General features: G+C 42.3%; 1 protein-coding gene across 1 annotated transcript; it reads right to left on the bottom strand.

The window, feature by feature from the left end:
• Nucleotides 1–2,974: 2,974 nt before the first annotated feature.
• On the bottom strand, nt 2,975–22,896 carry LOC135879088 (serine-rich adhesin for platelets-like). The gene is made up of 10 exons (XM_065404921.1): nt 22,252–22,896; nt 20,555–20,641; nt 20,059–20,061; nt 17,521–17,751; nt 15,665–15,687; nt 10,865–11,010; nt 10,505–10,605; nt 10,299–10,400; nt 6,189–8,070; nt 2,975–4,026 (listed from the first exon to the last, which is right to left on the bottom strand). Exons 1-10 carry the CDS (start codon nt 22,729–22,731, stop codon nt 3,977–3,979), a joined length of 3,105 nt encoding a protein of 1,034 aa, XP_065260993.1. The 5' UTR covers nt 22,732–22,896; the 3' UTR covers nt 2,975–3,976.
• Between the last annotated feature and the right edge of the window lie 587 nt (nt 22,897–23,483).

Below are 23,483 nucleotides of genomic sequence, written 5' to 3'. Positions count from 1 at the left end.
TATGAGGAGAGATTAAAGAGCTAGGACTTTTCAGCTTGGAAAAGAGGAGACTAAGGAGGGATATGATAGAGGTATATAAAATCATGAGTGATGTGGAAAAAGTGAATAAGGCAAAGTTATTTACTTGTTCCCATAATATAAGAAGTAGGGGCCACCAAATGCAATTAATGGGCAGCAGGTTTAAAACAAATAAAAGGAAGTTCTTCTTCACTCAGCACACAGTCAACTTGTGGAACTCCTTGCCTAAGGAGGTTGTGAAGGCTAGGACTATAACAGGGTTTAAAAGAGAACTGGATAAATTCATGGAGGTTAAGTCCATTAATGGCTATTAGCCAGGATAGGTAAGAAATGGTGTCCCTAGCCCCGGGGTTCTCAAACTGGGAGTTGTGACCTCTCAGGGGGTCATGAAATATTACCTGGGGGGTCGCAAGTGTCAGCCTCCACCCAAAACCCCGCTTCACCTCCAGCATTTATAATAGTGTTAAATATTTTAAAAAGTGTTTTTAATTTATAAGGGGGGTCACCCTCAGTGGCTTGCTGTGCGAAAGGGGTCACCACTACAAAAGTTTGAGAACCACTGCCCTAGCCTCTGTTTGTCAGAAGGTGGTGATGGACAGCAGGAGAGACATCACTTGATCATTACCTGTTAGACTCACTCCCTCTGGGGCACCTGGCATTGGCCACTGTCGGTAGACAGGATACTGGGCTGGATGGACCTTTGGTCTGATCCAGTACGATCATTCTTATGTTTGTCTAAAGACAAGGCTAGACAGTGGGAGGGTCTCTCAAAAGAATACATTATTTTATTTTTTTGCTATTAGGATGATTTTGAGAAGTCCCATATTGTCTTAATCCAATGATTTTTTTAAAATACATAAAGTTGGGGCCTATCAACCTTGGCAGTGTATCCTAAATAAGTTCTTGTCTGATTATGAATAATTAAAGCAAAGTGGAACCAAGCTTGTAACAAATTTCAGGGAAGGATAGTGAAACAAAGCTTTTGCAATCACTCTAGTAGTCTTGCGCTCTTTAAAATTACTAAAGAGAAAAACAGAGAATGGTTTGTAGCCTAGAGTACAAGGAAGTGGAAATATTATTAAAGCTTTAGGCTGAGATTTTTAAAGGCATCTAGGGATGTGGATGCCTAGTTCTCATTAATAATTAATAAATCCCACTTTAGTGTGGGATTTTCAAAAGGGCTCAGTAATGGCCTGTTACTGCAACCATTGGAATAAATGATACAACCCCCATTGGCTGCAAGGGTAGCAGTTAGTTCAATCTTGACTGATTTGAAAAATCCACACTAAAGATGTAAACTGGAAAAAAAAAATGAAGACAGATACAGCTAGCGCATGACCAATTACTGCTCATGTGCACAGTGTAGTAAAAGACAACTGGTGTCTATGAAAATGGCTGCTTGGCACCAGCTAACTTGTGCAAAGTTCAATTTATCTAGCTCATCCATACCAGATAAAGTACTTAATACCCCATTTAAGTCTGACAGAGTGGCTGAAATCATATTTTCCCTAACTTAGAAATAAGCTCTAAGGGCTGGTCTACACTTGAAATGTTACAGCAGCACAACAGCTGTAGTTCTTCAGTGTAGATACTACCTATGCCAATGGGAGGGGTTCTCCCATCAGCACAGGTAATCCATCTCTCTGCGAGTAACCAGGGTTAAGGTGAGTATAGCTAGGTCTTTCAGAGATGTGGATTTTTCTCAGCCGCAGGAGAAGTAGCTACACCAATATACTTCTCAACATACACCAGCCCTAACAGAAGTCCAAATGCTACTGCTTCAATCCTGTAAGAGTGACTTTTCTGAAGAGAAATAGTATTTTACTAGTGTATTAGAATACACAGAGTGGACGGCCGACTGGTCCTTTTACCATAGCATTCCATATGAACATTCAAATGGTTGGCTATCATATGAGCATGCTCTTCTGGTTTAGGGGAGAAATCACCAATGTAGCTCTTGACTAAGCTCAATGAAAAAGCTTCTCCAACACCACTACACAAATCTATTAGATCTGCAGAAAAGTTGTTAGTATTACAAAATAAAAGGAGAAAGCATGGAAGAGGAATGCAGTATGTTGTCACCAATAAAATCATTCTATAGAATGAATGTTCAGGAGCTTCTGTGAAATTTCTCCTCTAGCATATTTAGGTTTTTGCTATGTTCTCAAAAAAGATTACTTTCATTTCAATAGTAGCATCCAGGCAGAGAGGGTTATTCATTTGAGAGAATGAAATGATGATTAAGACCTTGTGGAGTAGTTTGAAGTCAGAGGATCTGCTTGCTTATAGTCCAATCCTGCAATTTATTCTCTGTGTGAGCCTATACCACTGAAGTCAAAAAGAACTGTCATTGACTTCAGATCAATGGCACCCAATTAGCTCCTAAGAATCAGAATTCAGAGTTCTTTTTTCTAGTACAGTATGGATGCTTCTCCCTATAATTCAGCTTCATTGTCTACCTGTATCTCACACTCAGAAGACTTAAAAGGAAAAAAACCTATGGTCATGGCTGGAATGCTGTTCCAAGCACGTTTAGGACTGCTTCATACTCTACCTAACCATATACTTTCAGGAGCCATTCACATGGATCACGCTCCCTGCTGGGTCTCAGAGGCAGTTTGTTAAAAGATGCTTTGCAACTCAGGGATCATTTCAGTTTAGAAGCGCACCTGCTGTCTATTAAATGTCTACTTTAACTTCCAGTAGCACTACTGCAATGGCAAAAAATAAAATTCAAATTTCTAGAACTATCTTCACATACAAAAAGTCTTTGGTTTCATTAATGGGGACCCATATTTATTGGCCTATATATAAACTATAAACTAAATGAGAAATGGCATGTTACTGTTAAAAAGTTAGAAACTCAAATAATCAAATCACTTGAGTGTAATTAAATTACAAGACAAAAAACAGACTGGAACAATTTACTACTAATGGTTTTAAATATTTTAATATATTAGGTGGTGATATACTAAGCAACTGACACCGGTGCTAATAGATAAGCAAATAAATCCACAATGCTATAAAGATTAGATAGAAAATGATTTCCAATGTTCTTTCCTATACACTGTGTACAAGTTAAGAATAACACTAATAATTAAGAATCCCAACCTCTTAACAGCATTAGCCCGCTGGCATTAGAATTCTAATTATTGATGAAGACAATGAGAACAGCATTATATTAGTATCAGGATGATGGATGAGCCAAGAACTCTGCCACACAAAAAAAACACGTCAGTGGTACTGAAGACATTACTACAAAAGTCACTGCTTTGTTGGACCTAATTCAGCATAAAACTTGGATAAAAGCAGTGGTGGTACAGAAGATATTAAATATACCTATTGGGAAGAGTTTTGGTACCATTTTTACATAGCAGAGAATATCAAAAGTTATGTTTCTTAATTAGTGACAACTACCATAACTAAAATTTTGCCTTTAACAATGCATTCAATACTTGCTTCCTCTATAGAGGTCAGTAAAGATCAATAACTGAACCTGGGGAAACTGATCAAAAGATTAAATCACAAGAAGAAATGTCATCACTTCAGCCATTAACTATGTATTCTGATAAGACAGATTTGTTTAGATATCCTGTTTACTGTCTAAAATTTTATAAGTATAAACATTTCATGCAAAGACACCACCTTCTTGTCACCTAGGAACTATTACAGAAAATAACTTGCCACACTTGATTATATTCAATATATCGCTCAAGGTCAGAAAGAACAGCCTTTCAAATCTAGATGTTTATCTTTACTAAAAGGCATACTTTATTTTAGCCCTATTTTAGCTGGCTGCTGGTTTTAGAATGTACCTTTTCAGAGAGTAAAAGGCACATTTCACTAATCGAAACATCTGGAGATGCATATACATACAGCATAGATTCAACAGACCATGATATGTTACTGTAAACTGAACAAGAGATTTTCCCAAGACCAATGTTTCTAGAAAATTCATTTACATTTCTGACCAACTGTTCTGTATGGATGTAGACTTAATTTCCTGTCCTGTGAAGAGAGACATACAATACATATTTAATTTTTTGAATGTACATATTAACTCTTCAGAATGTTTCTGCTATAAAATATATTGATCTACCTAGTAAACATTTAGGTCTATAAATCATATAGGTTGCAGTTATATGAAGTTTTAGTGACATGGCCATTTCTATGATTTGAGGAGCCCTGTACAAAATAGGGGCCTCAGCCAGCACCCTCCATATATACATGCCCCAGTCCATCCATGCTCAGTCCTTTAGCTCCATGATCAGCTCTATCCTGTGGCAATTTCAGTCTGCAGCTTTCCACAAACAAGGCCAGCAGATGGGGTGTAATACTGGTCACCAAAAAAGGATATTGCAGAATTAGAGGGGGTTCAGAAAAGGATGACAAGAATAATCCAGGGTATGGGAAAAACTCATAAGAGACAGAAAAGACTGGGATTTTATCTTAGAAAGATTAATAGTGGGCATGTGATAAATATATAAAATAATAAATGGTATAGAAAAGATAGATCGATCAGGAAATTCTATACTCTCCAGCTCAAAACACAAGGAGAGATTAAACGAAACTGAAAGGTGGCTAATTAAAACCTGATAAAAAGGAAATAATTTTTTATAACAACTTTGCCACAAGAAATGGTTGAGGCCAAGAATTTGACAAGATTCAAAAAAGGAATTGGCCATGTATAGGGATATCAAGAATATCCAGAATTATCATAGTTAATATGATTTTGGAAGCGCTGTTAAGCCTCAAACTGAATATAAGGCTGACAGCCAGCAGGCTGGTGTGTGAGAGAGAAGCCAGATGAATAAGAACAGAGAAGGCAGAAAAAGAAGGTTCTAGAGAGCAAGCTGAGGAAGCAACTGCCTGAAGCAGCAGTCCGAGGCAGCAACTGGAGGAGCAGCAGCAGCAGCGCCAACAGTCGCCTTTTTCAGATAGAGCAGAAGGAGCAAAGACAATACAGAGGGGTTTTATAGTGAAGGAGTGTAAATCTGATTTTTATACTTTATCTTAAGGAATAACTGGGTGTGTCTGTAAATAAAGCTGGATGCCTGCATTTGTGAGAGCCACCACACCCATCCTGCGACCATTCGGCCAATGCTGATAGGATGTTAGTGTTAACTTGTAACTATTTCATTAATATGTAATACTGTGATGTTCTCTTATGTCTATATATAGAAACTTTGTACACTATATTGTATCAAATTTAGGATTATACTGTAATGTTACATATAGGCTTCATACATATGAATTGGAAGTCTCCATGTATTTTAATATGTAACATTGTAATGCTTCCCTATACATATATGTTCTGTTTACTAACTGTGTTGGGGCTTTATGTATGTGTACAAGGGGTCTCTATGTACCTTGAATATTACATAATAACTGCTACATGGTCTATGTATGCTATGTGTTCTGTGCTGTCTGTGTCTTATTTTATTTTGCCACTTTAATGTATGATTTCTAATTAAGATTTAATAGTGGTTTACTATGTCTTAATAGATTAGTATATTCTTTCTTGCTTTACTGAATGTATTGTAACTGCTTATTTTCCTTTCAATAAATGACACTGTTTTTGAAGAATTGCTGCTTGTATGTGTCAATCCTTTGAGCAGAAGGCTGTATCCACGTCCTCCCAAGGGTTAGCAGAATTAGTCTGCTCTGGGGAGTCCTCTACAGGCCAGAGACAAACCCATTGGTAAACCCTGGCATTTCCTCTAGGGCAAGCCACCTCTTTATTACCCATTTAGATAGATCAAATTAAAAATTGGTGTATGGTTATAGGCAGGCCAGTATATGAGTGATTGAGGTCCAAATTTTGGGGTAACTGGTGGAGAGGCAAGAAACTAGAGTTCCAGCTTCAACCTTCATAAGGATATAGAATTTAGGGTTAAACATGGTTTCTAACAATGGAAGACATTTTGGAGGTTGATATTCAGTTTTGTCAGTTTGTACCATAAAAATAGTATCTCTACTTTCTTTTGAATTCGAGTTGATTGTGATAGTTGTTCCTATTACAGATAGACCCCATTTAAGATTCATGGCAAACACAAAGAGCTCTGGAAAAAAAACCCAGGAGATCACCTCTTTTTAAACTGGTTATGTATTTCAGTAGAATCATTTACCTAGTTCCAACATATCTAAACAGATATCCGAGTATTATTTACCTTGAAGGGAATTCTCTTCCGTTTCATTCTCTACGGTGCATGTACCCGGTTTTTCAATAGCTGTTATTTTGTCTTCTGCAACCAAAAAATATTCTGATGCACTGCTCCAGTCACTAGACATTGATGTTTGACTTAGCTCTTCTATATCAGAATCTGAATGATTTAGTGTTTCACGTTCTTTATCTACTGCATGTGCCGAGCCTCCCAAAAATGTATCACCACATGTCACTGGAGTAAGACAAGTTGCATTCTGTAACTGCAGAGTGTCAAGTTCATCTTCTTTCCTAGAAATCTCTTCTAAATCTTGGTGTGACTTATAGGTTTTAGCAATATTTACATTATCTTCAACTTTCACATCTATATGAGGTTTAGTTGATGCAACACTAGGATGAGTGGAAAATACATTGCTTTCTTTACTAGGAAGGCCTGTTGAAAATAGAGAGCTGACTACAGCTGGACCACACAAAGAATTCTGTTGAGCAAGCGTGTCTTCAGTTTCAGTGTTCATAGATAGGTCAAAAGAAAAAAAAGAATTGCTACGCTTTGGACTTGTAAGTTCAGATATGGCCACTGTACATATTGGAGGTGTAGATTTTTCTACAACTAGATGTGCTTTGTCAATTGATTCTATTTTCATTTTTTCACTTTCACTTTTATTATTATTAGATAAAAACAGCATCGAGGAGGAAGATAGTGAGTTGGAAGTACTTTTGACAGTGCCTTCAAATGAGATTACAGGTGAAGATTTACATTCCAGAATACAATTATTGGATGAGAAGGAAAATGTGTTATTACAGGGGAGAGGCTGGGTCTTGGAAACATCTTTCTTTCCGGTGTCACTACTAGATGTAGTGCAGGCTATAGTAGCAGTGGAATCTGGGGTACTGGCACTCTGCTCCTGAGGGACTACTGTAGGAGATTTTAGCCAGTTATATTCTACATCTTTGCTTACAGAAACGTTCTCTTTTCCGGTTTGAAATATTGTACTTTGTTCAGCTGGCTTCTCAGATAGGCTAGAAAATGGTGAAATCTTCAATGAATTGCTGAGTTTGGATACTGTAAAACAATCTCTTTCCGAATTGCTAAAGGTAAATGAAAAAACTGGCTTTCCACTTTCTGATGACTCTAGTTTAGGACTTGTAGAGGCAGCAGAAGCTTTAGCCTCAGTTAAAGCTGAAGAGTTAAACTTTGTACAATTTCCATGTTGATTGCCCATTTCATCTTGAGTATCACACCTTCCCACGTAAAAAGTGGGGAAAACCGAATTATTCTTCTCTTTTTTGAAGAAAAATGTAGCTGCAGCCTTATTTAAACTGGGTAATGTTGAGTTATTACCCGAATTGGGGATAAAATGTGGAGCAGAAAGGCTCTGTGTGGGAGCACCTAAAAAGGTGGGTTTTAAAACAGGAACAGGTTTTGTTGCGGATTCTGGTAAGCCAGTTGAAGTGCTAGGACTTGCTAGTGTTTTTGCAGAAATGGGAACCGGTGATGATTGAGCCATTTTTACTTTGTTTTTTATTACCAAGCCATTGAAATTTTCTGATGGGGAGGTTAGTTTGCTTACTTCCGGAGATCTTGTTCCATTAAATAACTTCAAGTCACTGTTCAATTCAGAGAAATTCCAGTTCACAGGTGGAAAGCTGAATCTGTAACTACTGGAACTGGAAAAACTAGTGTTACTAAAACTTCCTTTTTGTAATTTTTGTGTTCTTATTCTCTGTGCATCTTTCACTTTGGGAGGTGAGGACAGAAGGGGAACTGCTGAGAACGTATCCTTTGAAGAATCAGTTATCACAAATGTATGCTTCGTATTTGCAGGTGAAGTCTGCATCTTCAATTGATCTGATGTCCGATGACCCATATAATAATTATAACGTACCTCCTACAATTGTAGAAAATCACCAAATTATTTAGTACAAGGGAAAGTAGTCAGCCATCAAAGTTGCAAGTTCTTTAAATATTATGTGAAGGGAAATTATTAATTTGTTGTGCTTATATGATCTAAGACTACTTTACTTAGAATATTTTGCTGACACTGTTAAAAGGCAACAGAAAAAAAATATACACACTGTTCAGATTAGAAGAAATCTATTACTTTTTAAAAAAAATATTTAAGTGACTCAAATAAAACCAAAATCCAGATACTTCAATGGCATAAGTATCAAAGACTGAGGGCAGGTCTACACTACCCGCCTAAATCGGCGGGTAGAAATCGATCTCTCGGGGATCGAATTATCGCGTCTTGTCGGGACGCGACAATCGATCCCCGAATCGACGCTTCTACTCCACCAGCGGAGGTAGGAGTAAGCGCCGTCGACGGGGGAGCCGCGGAGGTCGATTTGCCGCTGTCCTCACAGCGGGGTAAGTCGGCTATTCGCGTAGCTGAATTTGCGTATCTTAAATCGACACCCCCCCCCCCCCCAATAGTGAGGAAGTAGCCTAAGACTACACAGAAGTAATATCTTTATAACTACAAGTTAATAAACAATTATTGCTAAAAATCAGAATTGATCAGTTTAAGATGCAAGAAAATATTTTCTTCTGAGAACAATGAAAATCTAAATCCAATGTAGTACTTTTTTATCCAGGGCCAATGAATTATTAAATTCATATTTTTTAGTCACATTAAGGTACACAGCAGTCAAACCGGTTATCTATGGTAACAAGGCAAAAGATGATTCATTTTATGTCTATAATACTGTATGGAACTGGAGAGGCACTAGTTATGGAAGGCCAAAACAGCTGTCAAATGACTACAGAGGGAAGATCTTTTCAAGCCATTTTCTGCTAGAGGAAGAAGTTAGATAGGCATGATGCAATGCAACTGATAAAGCTTGATGCAGCAACTCAGATATTCCTTCACTGACTGCAGTCAAAAGAAACTGGGATTTGGAATACTAGGGGACACACACAAGCCATCATTGCAGAAATTGTGACATGCAACCTACTGGGACTAACTGTTTAAAAATTTTAGCATGAGTTACCACCTTAAATGCACACAGAAGCATAGGCCCAATATCAACACAGACTATTAACTATCTCTCAGGAAAAGGTGTGGCATTCATTCATACTTCAGTTTGATCACAATATCATTCCCACTGAAACTGGGCCTTACCTTCTCTTTAAGTATGGACTACTTACTATGGCCAAAAAATGTTAACTTCTCAAATAAGTTTAAAAATAATCCACTTGCACTTGTAACAGTAAACAATCCACAACAGCTAGCCCTTTTTTATAAAAGCAACTAGGTTGTAGTTGGAGTTCTACATTTAATTTAAGAATTTAAGAAAAAGGTTAGTGCGCAGTAGCCTGAACTAAGAGTAGGTAACTGACCCGTCAAGAGTATCAGTTTAGCATAATTAGGGCCCTACCAATTTCACGGCCGTGAAAAACACGTCACGGACCGTGAAATAAGCCCTTCCCCATGAAATCCAATGTCCCCTTGTTTCTCGGAGCGTCCCAGAAAAGGGGGCTCCTAGCTCCGGCTGGGTAGGGACAGGACTTGTCCAGCCCCTGCACAGGTGCATGGGGGGTGGTGGGGAGGAGGAACCAGACCCATCTCCGGGTGCCTCCCCCTGCTGTAGGATGCTCTGGGACTGGGCAGCAGCCCCAGAGGTTCCTGCAGCTGGAGGAGTTGGGTCTGATCTTCCCTTGTTCCTAGGAGCGCCTCAGTCCATCCCTTGCACTGAGGAGGAGGAGGGGGGGGGGGGGGAGCCTCCGGGAACCTCCTGTGGCTGCAGGAAGCTCTGCACTTCTCAGAGAAGTGAGGGTAGCAATCCCATGACCCCTCTACAAACAGGTTTGCGACCCCCCCCCCACACACACAATCCCCTTTTGGGTTGGGACCCCCAATTACACCACCTTGAAATTTCAGATTTAAACATCTGAAAATGTGAAATTTACCAATTTTCCAATCCTATGGCCATGAAATTGACCATAATGGACTGTGAATTTGGTAGGGCCCTAAGCATAATGAACAAAAAAAAAAAAAAAAAGGGAAGCCCGTTGTAAACCAAGAGAAGTAAAAGATTGTGACAATATAAAACAGTAACTTGTTTTCCCAAACACTATTAGCAGCTGAGCAATACTTACACCAAAATGCATTCTTACCTCATGACTCATGTTTTGAAATGTTGACATTTCTGATATTGACATTAAGCGAGTACAGATTTTACTACCGTCAGTCAAAGTTTCCTCATGTCCCACTACAGGCTGAAAAAAGTTACATCAGACATTGTCCATTTTGGATTTTACAAAGCCAAAAGAACATACTTAACCATAAAAAAATGTAGTAAGTCTTGTAAACAAGAACTTACATAATATGTGTTGTGTATGTTTTTCTGATCTTTCCATTGTTTTGCACTATTTGTATATGCATACTTTCCAGTTGAACCTTCATTTCCTCCAGAAGAAAGTTCTGTGAGAAAAGAGGAATAAAATAAGACTGATGTATTTTTTTAAAAAAATACAATAATCTATAAAGAACACTTGACTCATCAGATGTAAACTTACAAAGTTATGAAACCGGGGCAGCTAAAAAAATTTCCATTTTGAAAACTGAGTATTGCTTTAATGTAAAGTTTATTGTGGTACTATAACAGAATTATTTTCAACATATATGTGTTAAAAATAATAAACTGTGCACTGTGTTCAAAATATATGCATCTTTTTTCTACCTTTAACAATGCATGAATCAACTGAAGTCAGCTGTAAGGCCAAGATTTCATTAACCACAGATTTGATATCCATTTGCTTTTGGGTAGACTCTGGTGCTTTTTCATAGCTAGATGCTATGTGCATCAGGTCAAGCTGAGTCTTCATTCTGGAAAAAAAAGGTGAACAAATCTTTTAGACAATTATTTGTGTTTCTCTGGGCTCAAAACAGAAAAAAAAGTTAGACCTAGTTAATAAAAAAATTACATTAAAAAAGGAACTCAGTAGATAGCAGAAAATATTTGAAGAGATTGATCTTCCTCTATTTAGAATTTTCTAATTTCCTTTCTTAGAAAAGACCACTTGAGGATTTGTTTGCTATTTCTTCTTCCAAGAGGCATCTCTGTCCGGCAAAGAAGCTGTATTTTATGGCCTAAAAGAGTTAACCCCTTCTAGCTGTATGGATAGCAAAAGAAGTTTCAGTAAGGAAGGTTTTTTTGGGGAGGTGGGAGAAGGGAAAAGCCGTGGGAGGGGTGGGGGTGGAAGAACTGATATTGTTATTTAAGCATTTGTTTAGTTTGCCCTAAATTTAAAGACCCATAATCCAGCATGATGAAATTTAAACAAGAAGTAGGCATTCACCATCAAGGCACCTTATTCTTATGGCAATTGTTAGGAACAATTAATTTTGTCAAACCACCAATCCGCAAAGAGGCAAATCATTCCATTGAGAAATTTTAAATATGCAATAGGTGAATTTGAAGAAACTGCAAGTTTTATTGTCCAGAATTCTGCATCTCTCCTGTACATGTTTTTGCAATAATTAACTAGTCAAGCAGAAAAGGGTTAATATGTGCACTATGAAAATATAAGAGATGTGCCGAAATACCATTGCCAAAGATATTCTTCAGTAATAAGAAATAAAGTACCGTATATACTTGTTCATTAGCCCGTTCGTTTATAAGCCGACCCCCCAAGTTAGTTAGGTAAAACTAGCAAAAACTGCATAACCGCTTTCATAAGCCAACCTTATATTTCAGGGGTTGGCAAACTTTGGCTCCTGGCCCATTAGGGTAACCCTCTAGCGGGCCAGGATGTTTTGTTTACCTGGAACAGCAAACCGCGGCCATGGGGAGCTAAGGGGTTCCATGCCTGTGAATGCTCCAGGTAAACAAAACGACAATGTATTAGATATTCAAATCAATGATTCCATACAGTTTAAAATCATCAAATTTTGGTGTGTGTGTGTGTGTGTGTGTGTGTGTGTGTGTGTGTACACACACACACACACACACCCCAATTAAGTATAGACATGAAAGTGCAAAACCATAAAAAAGCCAAATATGACATTGTGTATCCCACAGCAAACATTTAAAATCAGCAAGAGAAGGTACTGTACTCCATTACTTAAACAAAAAATAAAACAAAAAACCTTGCAAGCTTTTTATAGAAAGTTTGCATAAGAAGTTTAATTCCATTGTTATATTAGAGCTGACTGAACCAATTTGTATATGCTCAAACATTGATTCTAATTCATTAAAGTATCCAAAAAATAGTTTTGAAAACATGTGATACTCGTGAATTGGAGCATTTCCTTTGCTCAGTGAAAATTAGAGTAACTCCTCACTTAATGTTGTAGTTATGTTCCTGAAAAATGCGACTAAGTGAAACGATGTTAAGCGAATCCAATTTCCCCATAAGAATGAATGAAAATTGGGGGGTGGGGGGGGGGAGGGTTAGGTTCCAGGGAAATTTTTTTTTGCCATACAGTACAGTACTATAGTTGGGAGGTGCCCTCGCCTTACTCCACACGGGCACAGCCCACTGGCACTGGAGACAATGAGACAGGTAAGGAGGCTGAAGGTGCTGTAGGCTAGAAGCATGTTGCACAGCAGCAGCGGCAGCTTCCCCTACTCTGCAAGCACCAGGGGCGGGGGGCTCAACCCTTGGCCCACCCACGCCACCCCTTCCTCCAAGCCTCCACCCTTAACCCGCCTCTTCTCCCCCCACTTCCCCCTTTACTCCGCATGCTGCGTCCTCACTCCTCCCCCCTCCCTCCTGCCCGTGGCAATCAGCTGGCTTGCAGCGTTCAGGAGGCAGGAGGGAGAGGGGAGGAGCGAGGACATGGCGCACAGGCTCCCCATCCTTCCTGAACACCGCAAGCCAGCTGAGGAGGCAGGGGAGATACGGGGGAGGTGCGCCGCGTCCTCGCTCCTCCCTCCTGCCCACGGGAATCAGCTGGCTTGCGACGTTCAGGGGGCAGGAGGGAGGACTCGGTGCGCAGGCTCCCCCCTCCTTCTCCTGCCTGTGGCAATCAGCTGGCTTGTGGTGTTTGGGAGGCAGGGGAGGAAGGGGGAGCCTGCGCGCCGAGTCTTTGCTCCTCCCCGCTCCCTCCTGAATGCCACAAGCCAGCTGATTGCCACGGGCAGGAGGCGGGGGGAGGAGGTGGAAGGCGCTGATCTGCGGGGTCTGCCAGGGGGCGGGAGGGAGGCACTGTGTGTGTGTGGTTGGGGGGGGGGGGAAAGAAGGAGCCATAGGGGAGCTGATGGGGGGCTGCATTGCCTAACTTTAAATGGAGCATGTTCTGTAATTGAGCAGGGACATAAGATCGAAACAACGTTAAGTGAGAGGACATTAAGTGGGGAGTTACTGTACAAGAATAATATACAGTTCAACATATAGTAAATTAATTATATTCAATAATATAAAATTTAAATCACCAAATTTATAATGTGTCTCAGTAACATTTCATACGGAAAGAGGCTATTTTATCTAATTATGTTAGCAGGAACTATAAGCATAATTCCTGAAACCTTCTTTAATACTCCCACAAAAACTAGATTTTTTACAGTCCCACAGCAGCATAGCATCTGGTAAACTAAAGCAGTGGTTCTCAAAGCCGGTCCGCCGCTTGTTCAGGGAAAGCTCCTGGCAGGCCGGGCCGGTTTGTTTACCTGCCGCGTCCGCAGGTTTGGTCGGTCGCGGCTCCCACCGGCCGCGGTTTGCCGCTCCAGGCCAATGGGGGCTGCGGGAAGGGTGGCCAGCGCATCCCTCAGGCCATGCCGCTTCCTGCGGCCCCATTGGCCTGGAGCGGTGAACCACGGCCAGTGGGAGCCGCGATTGGCCGAACCTGCGGACGCGGCAGGTAAACAAACCGGCCCGGCCTGCCAGGAGCTTTCCCTGAACAAGCGGCGGACCGGCTTTGAGAACCACTAAACTAACGCACAAACTTAAGTCAGAAAGAGACTAAGATATTCAAAGGGTCAGTTTTCAGAATGAAGAGAGGTAAACAGCTGTGTTCCCCAGGGATCAGTACTGGGACCAGCGCTGTTCAACATAATCGTAAGTGATCTGGAAAAAGGGGTGAACAGTGAGGGGGAAAAGTTTGCAGATGATACAAAAATCACTCAAGACAGTTAAGTCCAAAGCAGACTGCCAAGGGTTACAAAGGTATCTCACAAAACTGTGAGCAACAAAATGGCAGATAAAATTCAATGTTGATAAATGCAAAGTAATGCACATTGGCAAACATAATCCCAACTACTCATACAGAGTAATGGGGTCTAAATTAGCCATTACCACTTAAGAAAGGGATCTTGGAGTCATTGTGGATAGTTCTCTGACAACATCTGCACAATGTGTAGTTGCAGAAAAAACAAAAAACAAAAAAACCACCACCAAAAACCTAACCATGTTAGGAACCATTAAGAAAGGGATAGATAAGACCAAAAACATAATGCCACTATATAAATCCATGATTCACCCACAGCTTGAATACTGTGTGCAGTCACCCCATCCCCAAAAAGATACTAGAAACGGAAAAGGTACAGAGAAGGGCTACAAAAATGATTAAGGGTATGGAACAGCTTCGAGAGGAGGAGAGATTAAAAAGACAGACTATTCAGCTTGGAAAAGAGACGACTCAGGGAGGATATGACAGAGGTCCATAAAATCATGAATGGTGTAGAGAAAGTGAATAACAAAGTGTTATTTACCCCTTCTCATAACGCAAGAACCTGAGGTTGCCCAATGAAAATTAATAGGTAGCAGGTTTAAAACAAACAAAAGGAAGTACTTCTTCATACAACGCAGTCAATCTGCAGAACTGGTTGCCATGGAATGTTGTAAAGGCAAAAAACTATAACTGGATTCAAAACAGAATTAGATAAGTTAATGGAGGATAGGTCCATCAATGGCTATTAGCCAAGATGATCAGTGATGCAACCCCATGCAGCAGGCTGTCCCTAAGCCTCTGACTGATGGACACTGGGACTGGAAGACAGGGAATGAATCACTTGATGATTGCCCTGTTCTGTTCATTTCCTCTGAAGCATCTGCCATTGGCCACTGTCAGAAGACAGAATACCGGGCTAGATGGACCACTGGTCTGACCCACTATAGCCAGTCTCAAGTTCTTATTATTTTCTGGGACAAAGCAAAAAGACAGTATTAAGGCTTTTTTAGGACAGTGTTTACCTCATGTACTGTAACAGAAAAACATTAACATCTGAAGTGATTATTTTAAGCTCCACTTGTAGCTGTTCAATAATAAATCTGTGAAAGTGATATAGTAATTCCAACAACTCTAGAAGAATTTTAAAATTAAATGTCAAATATTCATAGAACTTCTACCACTGTTCAAAATTGTTCTGTGTATCTCTCCATATTAACTAATCCACTGCATGCCCTGGACACTCCTCTCTGAACCCCTTCCCCACAATCATGATATGAATATTAACTAAACTTACTTTGTTGTATCTTATTACTTTACTCAACTATACACTAGCAAACCACAGAAACTAGAACTCATGAAATGTATGTACCTTTTATTCAAGCCACATGCCACCTGTAATTAAAATAAAACTGCATTAGAGTTAAGGATGTCATTTAAAAATCAAACAAAATTACTTTACCAGAATATCTGACAGAAATTAACTGTTTAACTTGTTAAAAAACAACTCTTCATTTCACCAAGACATAATCAGAACTTTTAGCACTCACAGAAGTAAAAGAGCAATAATCACACACAGGGAGTGTGTATATCTCGGAAAATTACTTACCCTGTAATATTTTGTTCTGAGGCCAAAGGGGAAATCTTTCCTAAAAGTCAAATCCAAGACACCGTGCATGAGGCAAAAGCCACATGGCAGGCTTTGAGATCAAAATGTACTTGAAAATATTTTGGCAGGATTTTCAAACCATGGAGTTGTGCTCCTTAGTGCAAGACTAAGAGTTTGTCTACACTTGAAATGTGGTATTTAGGTCAATGGAAGAATTCCTCTGTCGACCCAGCACTGTTTACACAGGGACCTAAATCAGCCTAACTATGGCGCTTAGGACTGTGGATTTTTCATACCCCAAGTGACATAGCTAGGTCGATCTAATTTGCTAGTGTACATCAGCCCTAAGGGACTTTTTCTACATGGTAAGATAATGCACTCTACAGGGGAGTGATTTCTAGAGTGCACTAACTGATCCATGTAGACCGGGGTGGACAAACCTTTTGGCCCGAGGGCCACATCTGGGTGGGGAAATTGTATGCTGGGCCATGAATGTAGGGCTGGGGCAGGGGGTTGGGGTGCAGTGTGCAGGAAGGGACTATGGGCAAGGGGTTGGGGTGCAGGAGGGTGTGCGGGGTGTACAAAGGGGCTCAGGGCAGTGGGTTGGAGTGCAGGTGGGGTGCGGCAGGGGGCTGGGGTGCAGAGGGGCTCAGGGCCGGGGGCTGGGGTGCAGCAGGGGCTAGGCTGCAGGAGGGGTGCGACATGGGGCTCAGAGCAGGGAGTTGGGGTGCAGGAAGGGTTCGGCGTGCAGGCCCCCCCACAGCTCCCATTGGCCAGGAACAGGGAACCGCAGCCAATGGGAGCTTTGGGGGAGGTACCCACAGGTGAGGGCAGCATGTGGAGCTTCTGGGAGCGGTGTGGGGCCAGGGTAGGCAGGGAGCCTGCCTTAGCCCCGCGGTGCCATGGGGTGGCAATCCCGAGGGCTGGATCCAAAGTCCTGATAGGCTGGATCCGGCCCGCGGGCCGTAGTTTGCCCACCCCTCATGTAGACCCTGCTGGTGCGCACTAAAAAGGCTCCCCAGGGCACTTCAACATAAAACAGCTATAAAATAACTATGTTAAAGCACACCAATGGCATCTATACAAAGCAATTAATGTTCAACATGTTAGTGGGCACTGGAAATCACACTCCATAAAGTCCAGACAGAGTTCCCAAAATGGTAAAAATTTTGGTCACTGAGGGTGCCTTATGGTGTTTTATAATGCAGCTACTTGCCCCACCCTACTACTTGTGAGTACGTGCCTCACAGGATTTTAACCAAGTCTCTCGGAACTTTCCAATAAGTTCCTGATTAAGTTGGAAATGAAGAAAATAAGTCAATCACAAAAATTCAAGTGAATTAGAAATTAGTGCCTCAAAACAGGTTGCGCAATACAAGAGGGGAAAAAAAATCCTCCGCCAAATCAAAATAAGGTTCTCTTCTACACTCTGAAGGGAAGGAAGTGAGAATCCTGTCAAAATTACACGTTCAGAGAAGCAGATTACACTGTAACATGTAAACAGAATTCACCTTGAGAGTAAGTATCTCAAGGGATGTCCCAAACAAGGGGTGGTGGTGGGGGGGTGTTACATGCACATACAATGTTCTGCTATCAAGTAGTAACATAAAAGTTATCACCTCCAGGAAACACTCAGGATCACATTCATCAACAAGCTTTTCACAATCCTTCAGGAAACTCTCAATGGTTTTCTTGTGAGTTTCCTTCATTTTCTTCCAAATTTGATATTCTTTCTCTTTCTTACTTCTCTGACTTTCAATATCTTCTAGCAATTCCTTTTTTCTCATTTCCAGAGTTTTGAAAATTTCTTCAAATTCCAACATAATTATCTCTGCTTCTTTGTTCAAGATCTAGAAACAAAGTATTTTGCACAAAGATCTGATAACAGTAAGTCTTTACACTGCGTCATCCCTGCAAGCTGCATGGCAAGTTTTTAAAGACACCATAAGAGAGGCTCAATTTAAATGTATACCCCAAATTAAAAAACACAGTAAGAGAACGAAAAAAGTGCAACCGTGGCTAAACAACAAAGTAAAAGAAGCAGTGACAGGCAAAGAGGCATCCTTTAAAAAGTGGAAGTTAAATCCTAGTGAGGAAAATAGCAAGGAGCATAAACTCTGGCAAATGAAGCGTAAAAATATAACTAGAAAGGCCAAAAAAGAATTTGAAGAACAGCTAGCCAAAGACTCAGAAAGTAATACCAATTTTTTTTTAAATAAAAGTACATCAGAAGCAGGAAGCCTGCTAAACAACCAGTGGGGCCACTGGACGATCGAGATGCTAAAGGAGCACTCAAGAACGATAAGGCCATTGTGGAGAAACTAAATGAATTCTTTGCATCGGTCTTCATGGCTGAGGATGTAAGGGACATTCCCAAACCTGAGCCATTCTTTTTAGGTGACAAATCTGAGGAACTGTCCCAGATTGAGGTGTCAGAGGTGGTTTTGGAACAAACTGATAAACTAAACAGTAGTAAGTCACCAGGACCAGATGGTATTCACCCAAAAGTACTGAAGAAACTCAAATGTGAAATTGCAGAACTATTAACTGTAGTCTGTAACCTATCTTTTAACTCAGCTTCTGTACTGGAGGATAGCTAATGTGACTCCAATTTTTAAAAAGGGCTCCAGAGGTGATCCCAGCAATTACAGGCCAGTAAGCCTGACTTCAGTACTGGGCAAACTGGTTGAAAATATAGTTAAGAACAAAATTGTCAGGCACATAGATTAACATAATTTGTTGGGGAAGAATCAACATAGTGTTTGTAAAGGGAAATCATGCCTCACCAATGTACTAGAACTCTTTGAGGGGGTCAACAAGCATGTGGACAAGGGGGATCCAGTGGATATAGTATACTTAGATTTTCAGAAAGCCTTTGACAAGTTTCCTCACCAAAGGCTCTTAAGCAAAGTAAACTGTCATGGAATAAGAGGGAAGGTCCTCTCATGGACTGGTAACTGGTTAAAAGGGTAGGGTAGGTTAAAAGGGTAGGAATAAATGGTCAGTTTTCAGAATGGAGAGAGGTAATTAGTGGTGTCCCCCACGGGTCTGTGCTGGACCCAGTCCTGTTCAACATATTCATAAATGATCTGGAAAAAGTGGTAAACAGTGAGGTTGCAAAATCTGCAGATGATACAAAACTATTCAAGATAATTAAGTCCTAGGCAGTCTGCGAAGAGCTACAAAAGGATCTCTCAAAACTAGGAGACTGGGCAACAAAACGGCAGATGAAATTCAATGTTGATAAATGCAAAGTAATGCACACTAGAAAACATAATCCCAACTATACATATAAAATGATGGAGTCTGAATTAGATGTTACCACTCAAGAAAGATCTTGGAGTCATCATGGGTAGTTGTCTGAAAACATCTACTCAATATGCAGCGGCATTCAAAAATAAAAAGCGAACAATATTATGAACCTTTAAGCAAGGGATAGATAATAAGACACTAAATATCATAATGCCACTATATAAATTACCCACAGCTTGAATACAATGTGCAGTTCTGGTTACCTTTTCCTATTCGAATACATCTTTTTGAGATGGAATAAGGAGAAAGGCAACAAAAATAATTAAGGGTATGGAACAGTTTCCATACAAAGATAGATTAAAAACACGGACATTTTTCAACTTGGGAACGAGATGACTAAGTGGGATACAACAGAAGTCTATAAATCATGAATGGTTTGGAGAAAGTGAATACCAAACTGTTATTTACACCTCCAGATAACACAAGAACCAGAGGTCACCATATGAAATTAATAGGCAGCAGGTTTAAAACAAACAAAAGGAAGTATTTCTTCACACAGTGCACAGCCAATCTGTGGAACTCACTGCCAGGGGATGTTGTGAAGGCCAAAACTATAACAGGGTTCAAAAAAGAACTACATAAATTCATGGAGGATACGTCCATCAATGGCTATTAGCCAGGATGGGCCGGGGTGGTGTCCCTAGCATCTGTTTGCCAGAAGCTGGGAATGGGTGACAGAGGATGGATCACTTGATTACCTGTTCTGTTCATTCCCTCTGGGGCACCTGGCATTTGCCATGGTTGGAAGACAGGATACTGGGCAAGATGGACTTTTGGTCTGACCCAATATGACCATTCTTATGTTCGATGGTCAGGGATACAACCCATGCTGTAGGTGTCCCTACCATCTGACTGCCAGAAGCTGGGAGTGGATGATAGGGGGTGGATAGCTCGAAGATTGCCTGTTCTGTTTTCCCTGAGGCACCCAACATTGGCCACTGTCAGAAGATGGGCTAGAGATGGACCATGGTCTGACCCAGTACAGCCTTTCTTATGATGCTGCTCTGGATGAGGAAGCCTTAAGAGGTGTTGGCTCCAGGTCCCCAGGTGTGTGTGTGGGGCGTACCTTCGCCCAGGTGGGGAGGAGGGAAGGGATCAGGTCCCGTCCTCTCCCCCCCCGTGGAGGTGGGAATAGGGTGGCATTGCAGAATGAGCCTGCCCTGTATTCACCCTGCAGCAGTGGCTCCCGCCACACAGGGCTGGGCCAGCAGTATAGGCGCTGCAGGGTACATTTTTCATTTTATTTTGTTTATAGGTTGTCATTTTATTTTGTGTTATCTCGCATCTGCAAAAAACACAGGGCTCCACTACTCTCTACAGATGTCACTATGTCTAACTCACCTCATTATCTTTTGGATGACTTGATAGTTCCTTCACCAAGTTCTCATTTATTGCTCTCAGTTTCTTCAGGCTGCTAAAGAAGGTTAACTGCAGGACATAAGTTTATAACCGCTTAATCTACTTTTTTTTTTTTAATTAAAAAAAAAATCTACATTATAATCTTTAATCATATATCTACAGACTGCACAGAGTTTAACTAGACTATTAAGACATTACTTATACACCTCTACCCCAATATAACGCGACCCGATATATCACGAATTCGGATATAACGCAGTAAAGCAGCGCTCCAGGGGGGCAGGGCTGCGCGCTCCGGTGGATCAAAGCAAGTTCAATATAACGTGGTTTCACCTATAACACGGTAAGATTTTTTGGCTCCTGAGGACAGCGTTATATTGGGGTAGAGGTGTATAAAAAGACTCTATGCTTTAGGACAATGAAGAAACTTGCATTTGGTATTTTTCTCTCTCAAAGTAGCATTCTTTAGGCTTGTCTACGCTAGAAAGTTTTGCTGCTTTAACTATACCAGTATAGTTAAACCCTGGACCAGATTGTGCGTTCCTCTTTTCCTGTGCTGAGGGGACAAGCTGCCTTTGCCCCTCCCCACTTCCAGCCTGCGTTCCCACTGTATTGGTTGCAAAATCAGTATAGAACAGCCACAGTGCCATGTGCTCTACTATGCCCCATACCCATCCCGTGTACCAGGGACATTCTGCAAGTGCATTTAAACTGAAGCATAAAAGGACTGCTTAATAATGTACTATCCAGCTTCTATTTCAGATGGAGCTTGGAAAAGTGGTTGAATGTCCACTATCTTGGCAAAAATCCATTGCAGACAACAAAGTATTAAAAGAGGGACATGCTTTCTTCATACTAAAATATTCCTGGAGCTGTCTATTTCACCTTAATCAACTATCCAAATCCAAAGGTGTCAGGCCAAAAAGCAGATAGGTAACGTGACTGTCTATAAGTGACTGTAGGGATGACTGGACTAGCACATTCTTGGTCTTAGGGAAACAAGGTTAACATACAAGACATTAAGGGCCTGTCTACAGTAGACACTTGCTATAATGATAGAAAGTGTTTTTCCCCTCCCACTGTCGTAGCGAATACATTCCCTCAAGGAGCTGTAGGTAGGTTGACAGAATAATTTCTGTGTTGATCTATTGCTGTCTATCCTGGGTCTCAGGTTGGCTTAACTACATCTTCTGGGGGTGAGAGTTTTTCACAACCCTGAGCAAGAGCTAGATCAACCACAGTTTTAGGTTTAGACCAGGCCTAAGATTATCAGCTTCAACATCTGGAACCAGTCTACAGTCTATTCAGTTAAATTCATAAAACTATCTATGTGGGGAGGTGTGTGCGCTTGTCAGGGCACTGTGATAACTAGGGCAGGGCACTGCCATGTTACTACAAGGCTTGGCCTTAGGTATGCAGGACTAAACAGGAAAGACCAGGACTTGTTTGCAGCATCCTGGCCCTGCAAGCTTTCACAGGAATGCTCTGACTTATTACAACACTGGACCCATTTGGCTCTAACAGGTTCTCAGGAGGCAGACTAGCTTATTGTGTTCGCCAACCAGGCTTGAATTGCTGGGTGATCTGGGCTAAGCCCAAAAGAGGCACTGGCTGGGTAGGCAGGTTCCCATTTCACCCCGCAATGGGCACAGGCGGCTGGCAGGGGGCGCGGGGCTTACTTTCTCCTCCTGGTACACGGTGTCGAGGAGGTTGACGGCGTGGAAGATGCCCTGGTGCGCCTCAGACACGCATTGGCCGCAGCCCGCCTGGCGGCACATCCGGCAATACAGCTGCACCAGCCGGGCCGGGTGCTTCTCGCAGGCTGCTCCGAACGCCGGCGGGGGGCTCAGCGCCCCCGCCTCGCCGCGCCCAGGCCCCGCCTGGCCCCCGCCGGCCCTGTACAACTTCACCACCTCCGCCAGCGTGGTGTTGACGGGCAGCGCCGAGTAGCCGCCGCGCGGCAGCGGGCAGAGCTTCCTGCAGAGCGGGCAGGAGAAGCGCTGGTCCTGGCCCACGCGGGGCGAGCGGAGCGGGCCGGGCTCCCCGGAGGCCAGGCACTCCAGCACGCAGCCCTTGCAGAAGTTGTGGGAGCAGAGCGGCAGCGTGACCGGATCCTCAAAGAGGCCGAGGCAGACGGCGCAGGTCAGGCTGGCCTCCATCGAGGCCAAGCCGGCGGCGCGGCGGGCCTCCCTCCGCAGAGACCCGCTTCCACGGGGGCTAGAGCCGCCACCCTGCGGCCAGCTCCCACGGAGCTCGCCCCCGGCCTCCTGAGGAGCAACTCGCGGCCAGCTGCGAGCTCGCCCCGGCCGGGCACGGCAGCCCTCTAAACTTCAACCGCCTGCCTTGCACTCCAGCCTGGGCGAAAGTGGGAAGAGCGGCTGCGGAACTGCGGGGCGGGGGGCGGCTGTGATTGGAGGAAGGTGGGAGATTGACAACGCTAGCTACTACTAGTCAAAACATAGGGCTAGGGGAAACACCAATCGTATCACAATGAAAGGGGCGGGACAAAAGCAGCCCTGCCCAGTAGGAGGTTTGAACTGGGACGCTGGGCTGTGGCAGCGGCCGTTTCTCACGGGCTGGTGGCGCGCGCGAGCTGTAGCCTGTGTAGCAGCTCCAGCGGAAGCGCGAGATCTGGGTGGGTGGCGCAACTAGCTGGGCTTTTGCCTGTCCCTACCAGTGTGTGGCCGGGCACAGGTGGGGGGCTGGGGAGGAAATCAGGAGCGTCCTCCCCATGTGTAAGGGGACTGTTGCCCCCTTACTAACATTCAGTGGGGGTGTTTTGATTGGCTTGCTCCCAGTACTAAAAGGGGAAGGGTCGATGGCAAATCAGGAGCCTGAGACTGACAGTCCCCAGGAACAATGGGGAGAGGCCAATGCTCCAGATCAGCCTGATTGACAGGCTAATCAGAGG

Source organism: Emys orbicularis, chromosome 5 (genome assembly GCF_028017835.1).
Source record: "Emys orbicularis isolate rEmyOrb1 chromosome 5, rEmyOrb1.hap1, whole genome shotgun sequence".
NCBI lineage: Eukaryota > Metazoa > Chordata > Testudines > Emydidae > Emys > Emys orbicularis.
The sequence above is the reverse complement of the archived record's forward strand: the minus strand, read 5'-3'. Positions and strand labels throughout refer to the sequence as shown.

What these genes read in the sequence shown, in the direction of transcription:
- LOC135879088 (XM_065404921.1), bottom strand. Translation starts at nt 22,731, where the DNA reads ATGGAGGCCAGCCTGACCTGCGCCGTCTGCCTCGGCCTCTTTGAGGAT. An exon ending in GCATGTGGCTTGAATAAAAG is followed by an intron (nt 11,011 to 15,664) that starts GTACATACATTT and finishes TTTTTTTTCCAG; the next exon opens with AATGAAGACTCAGCTTGACC. An exon ending in ACATACACAACACATATTAT is followed by an intron (nt 10,401 to 10,504) that starts GTAAGTTCTTGT and finishes AACTTTTTTCAG; the next exon opens with CCTGTAGTGGGACATGAGGA.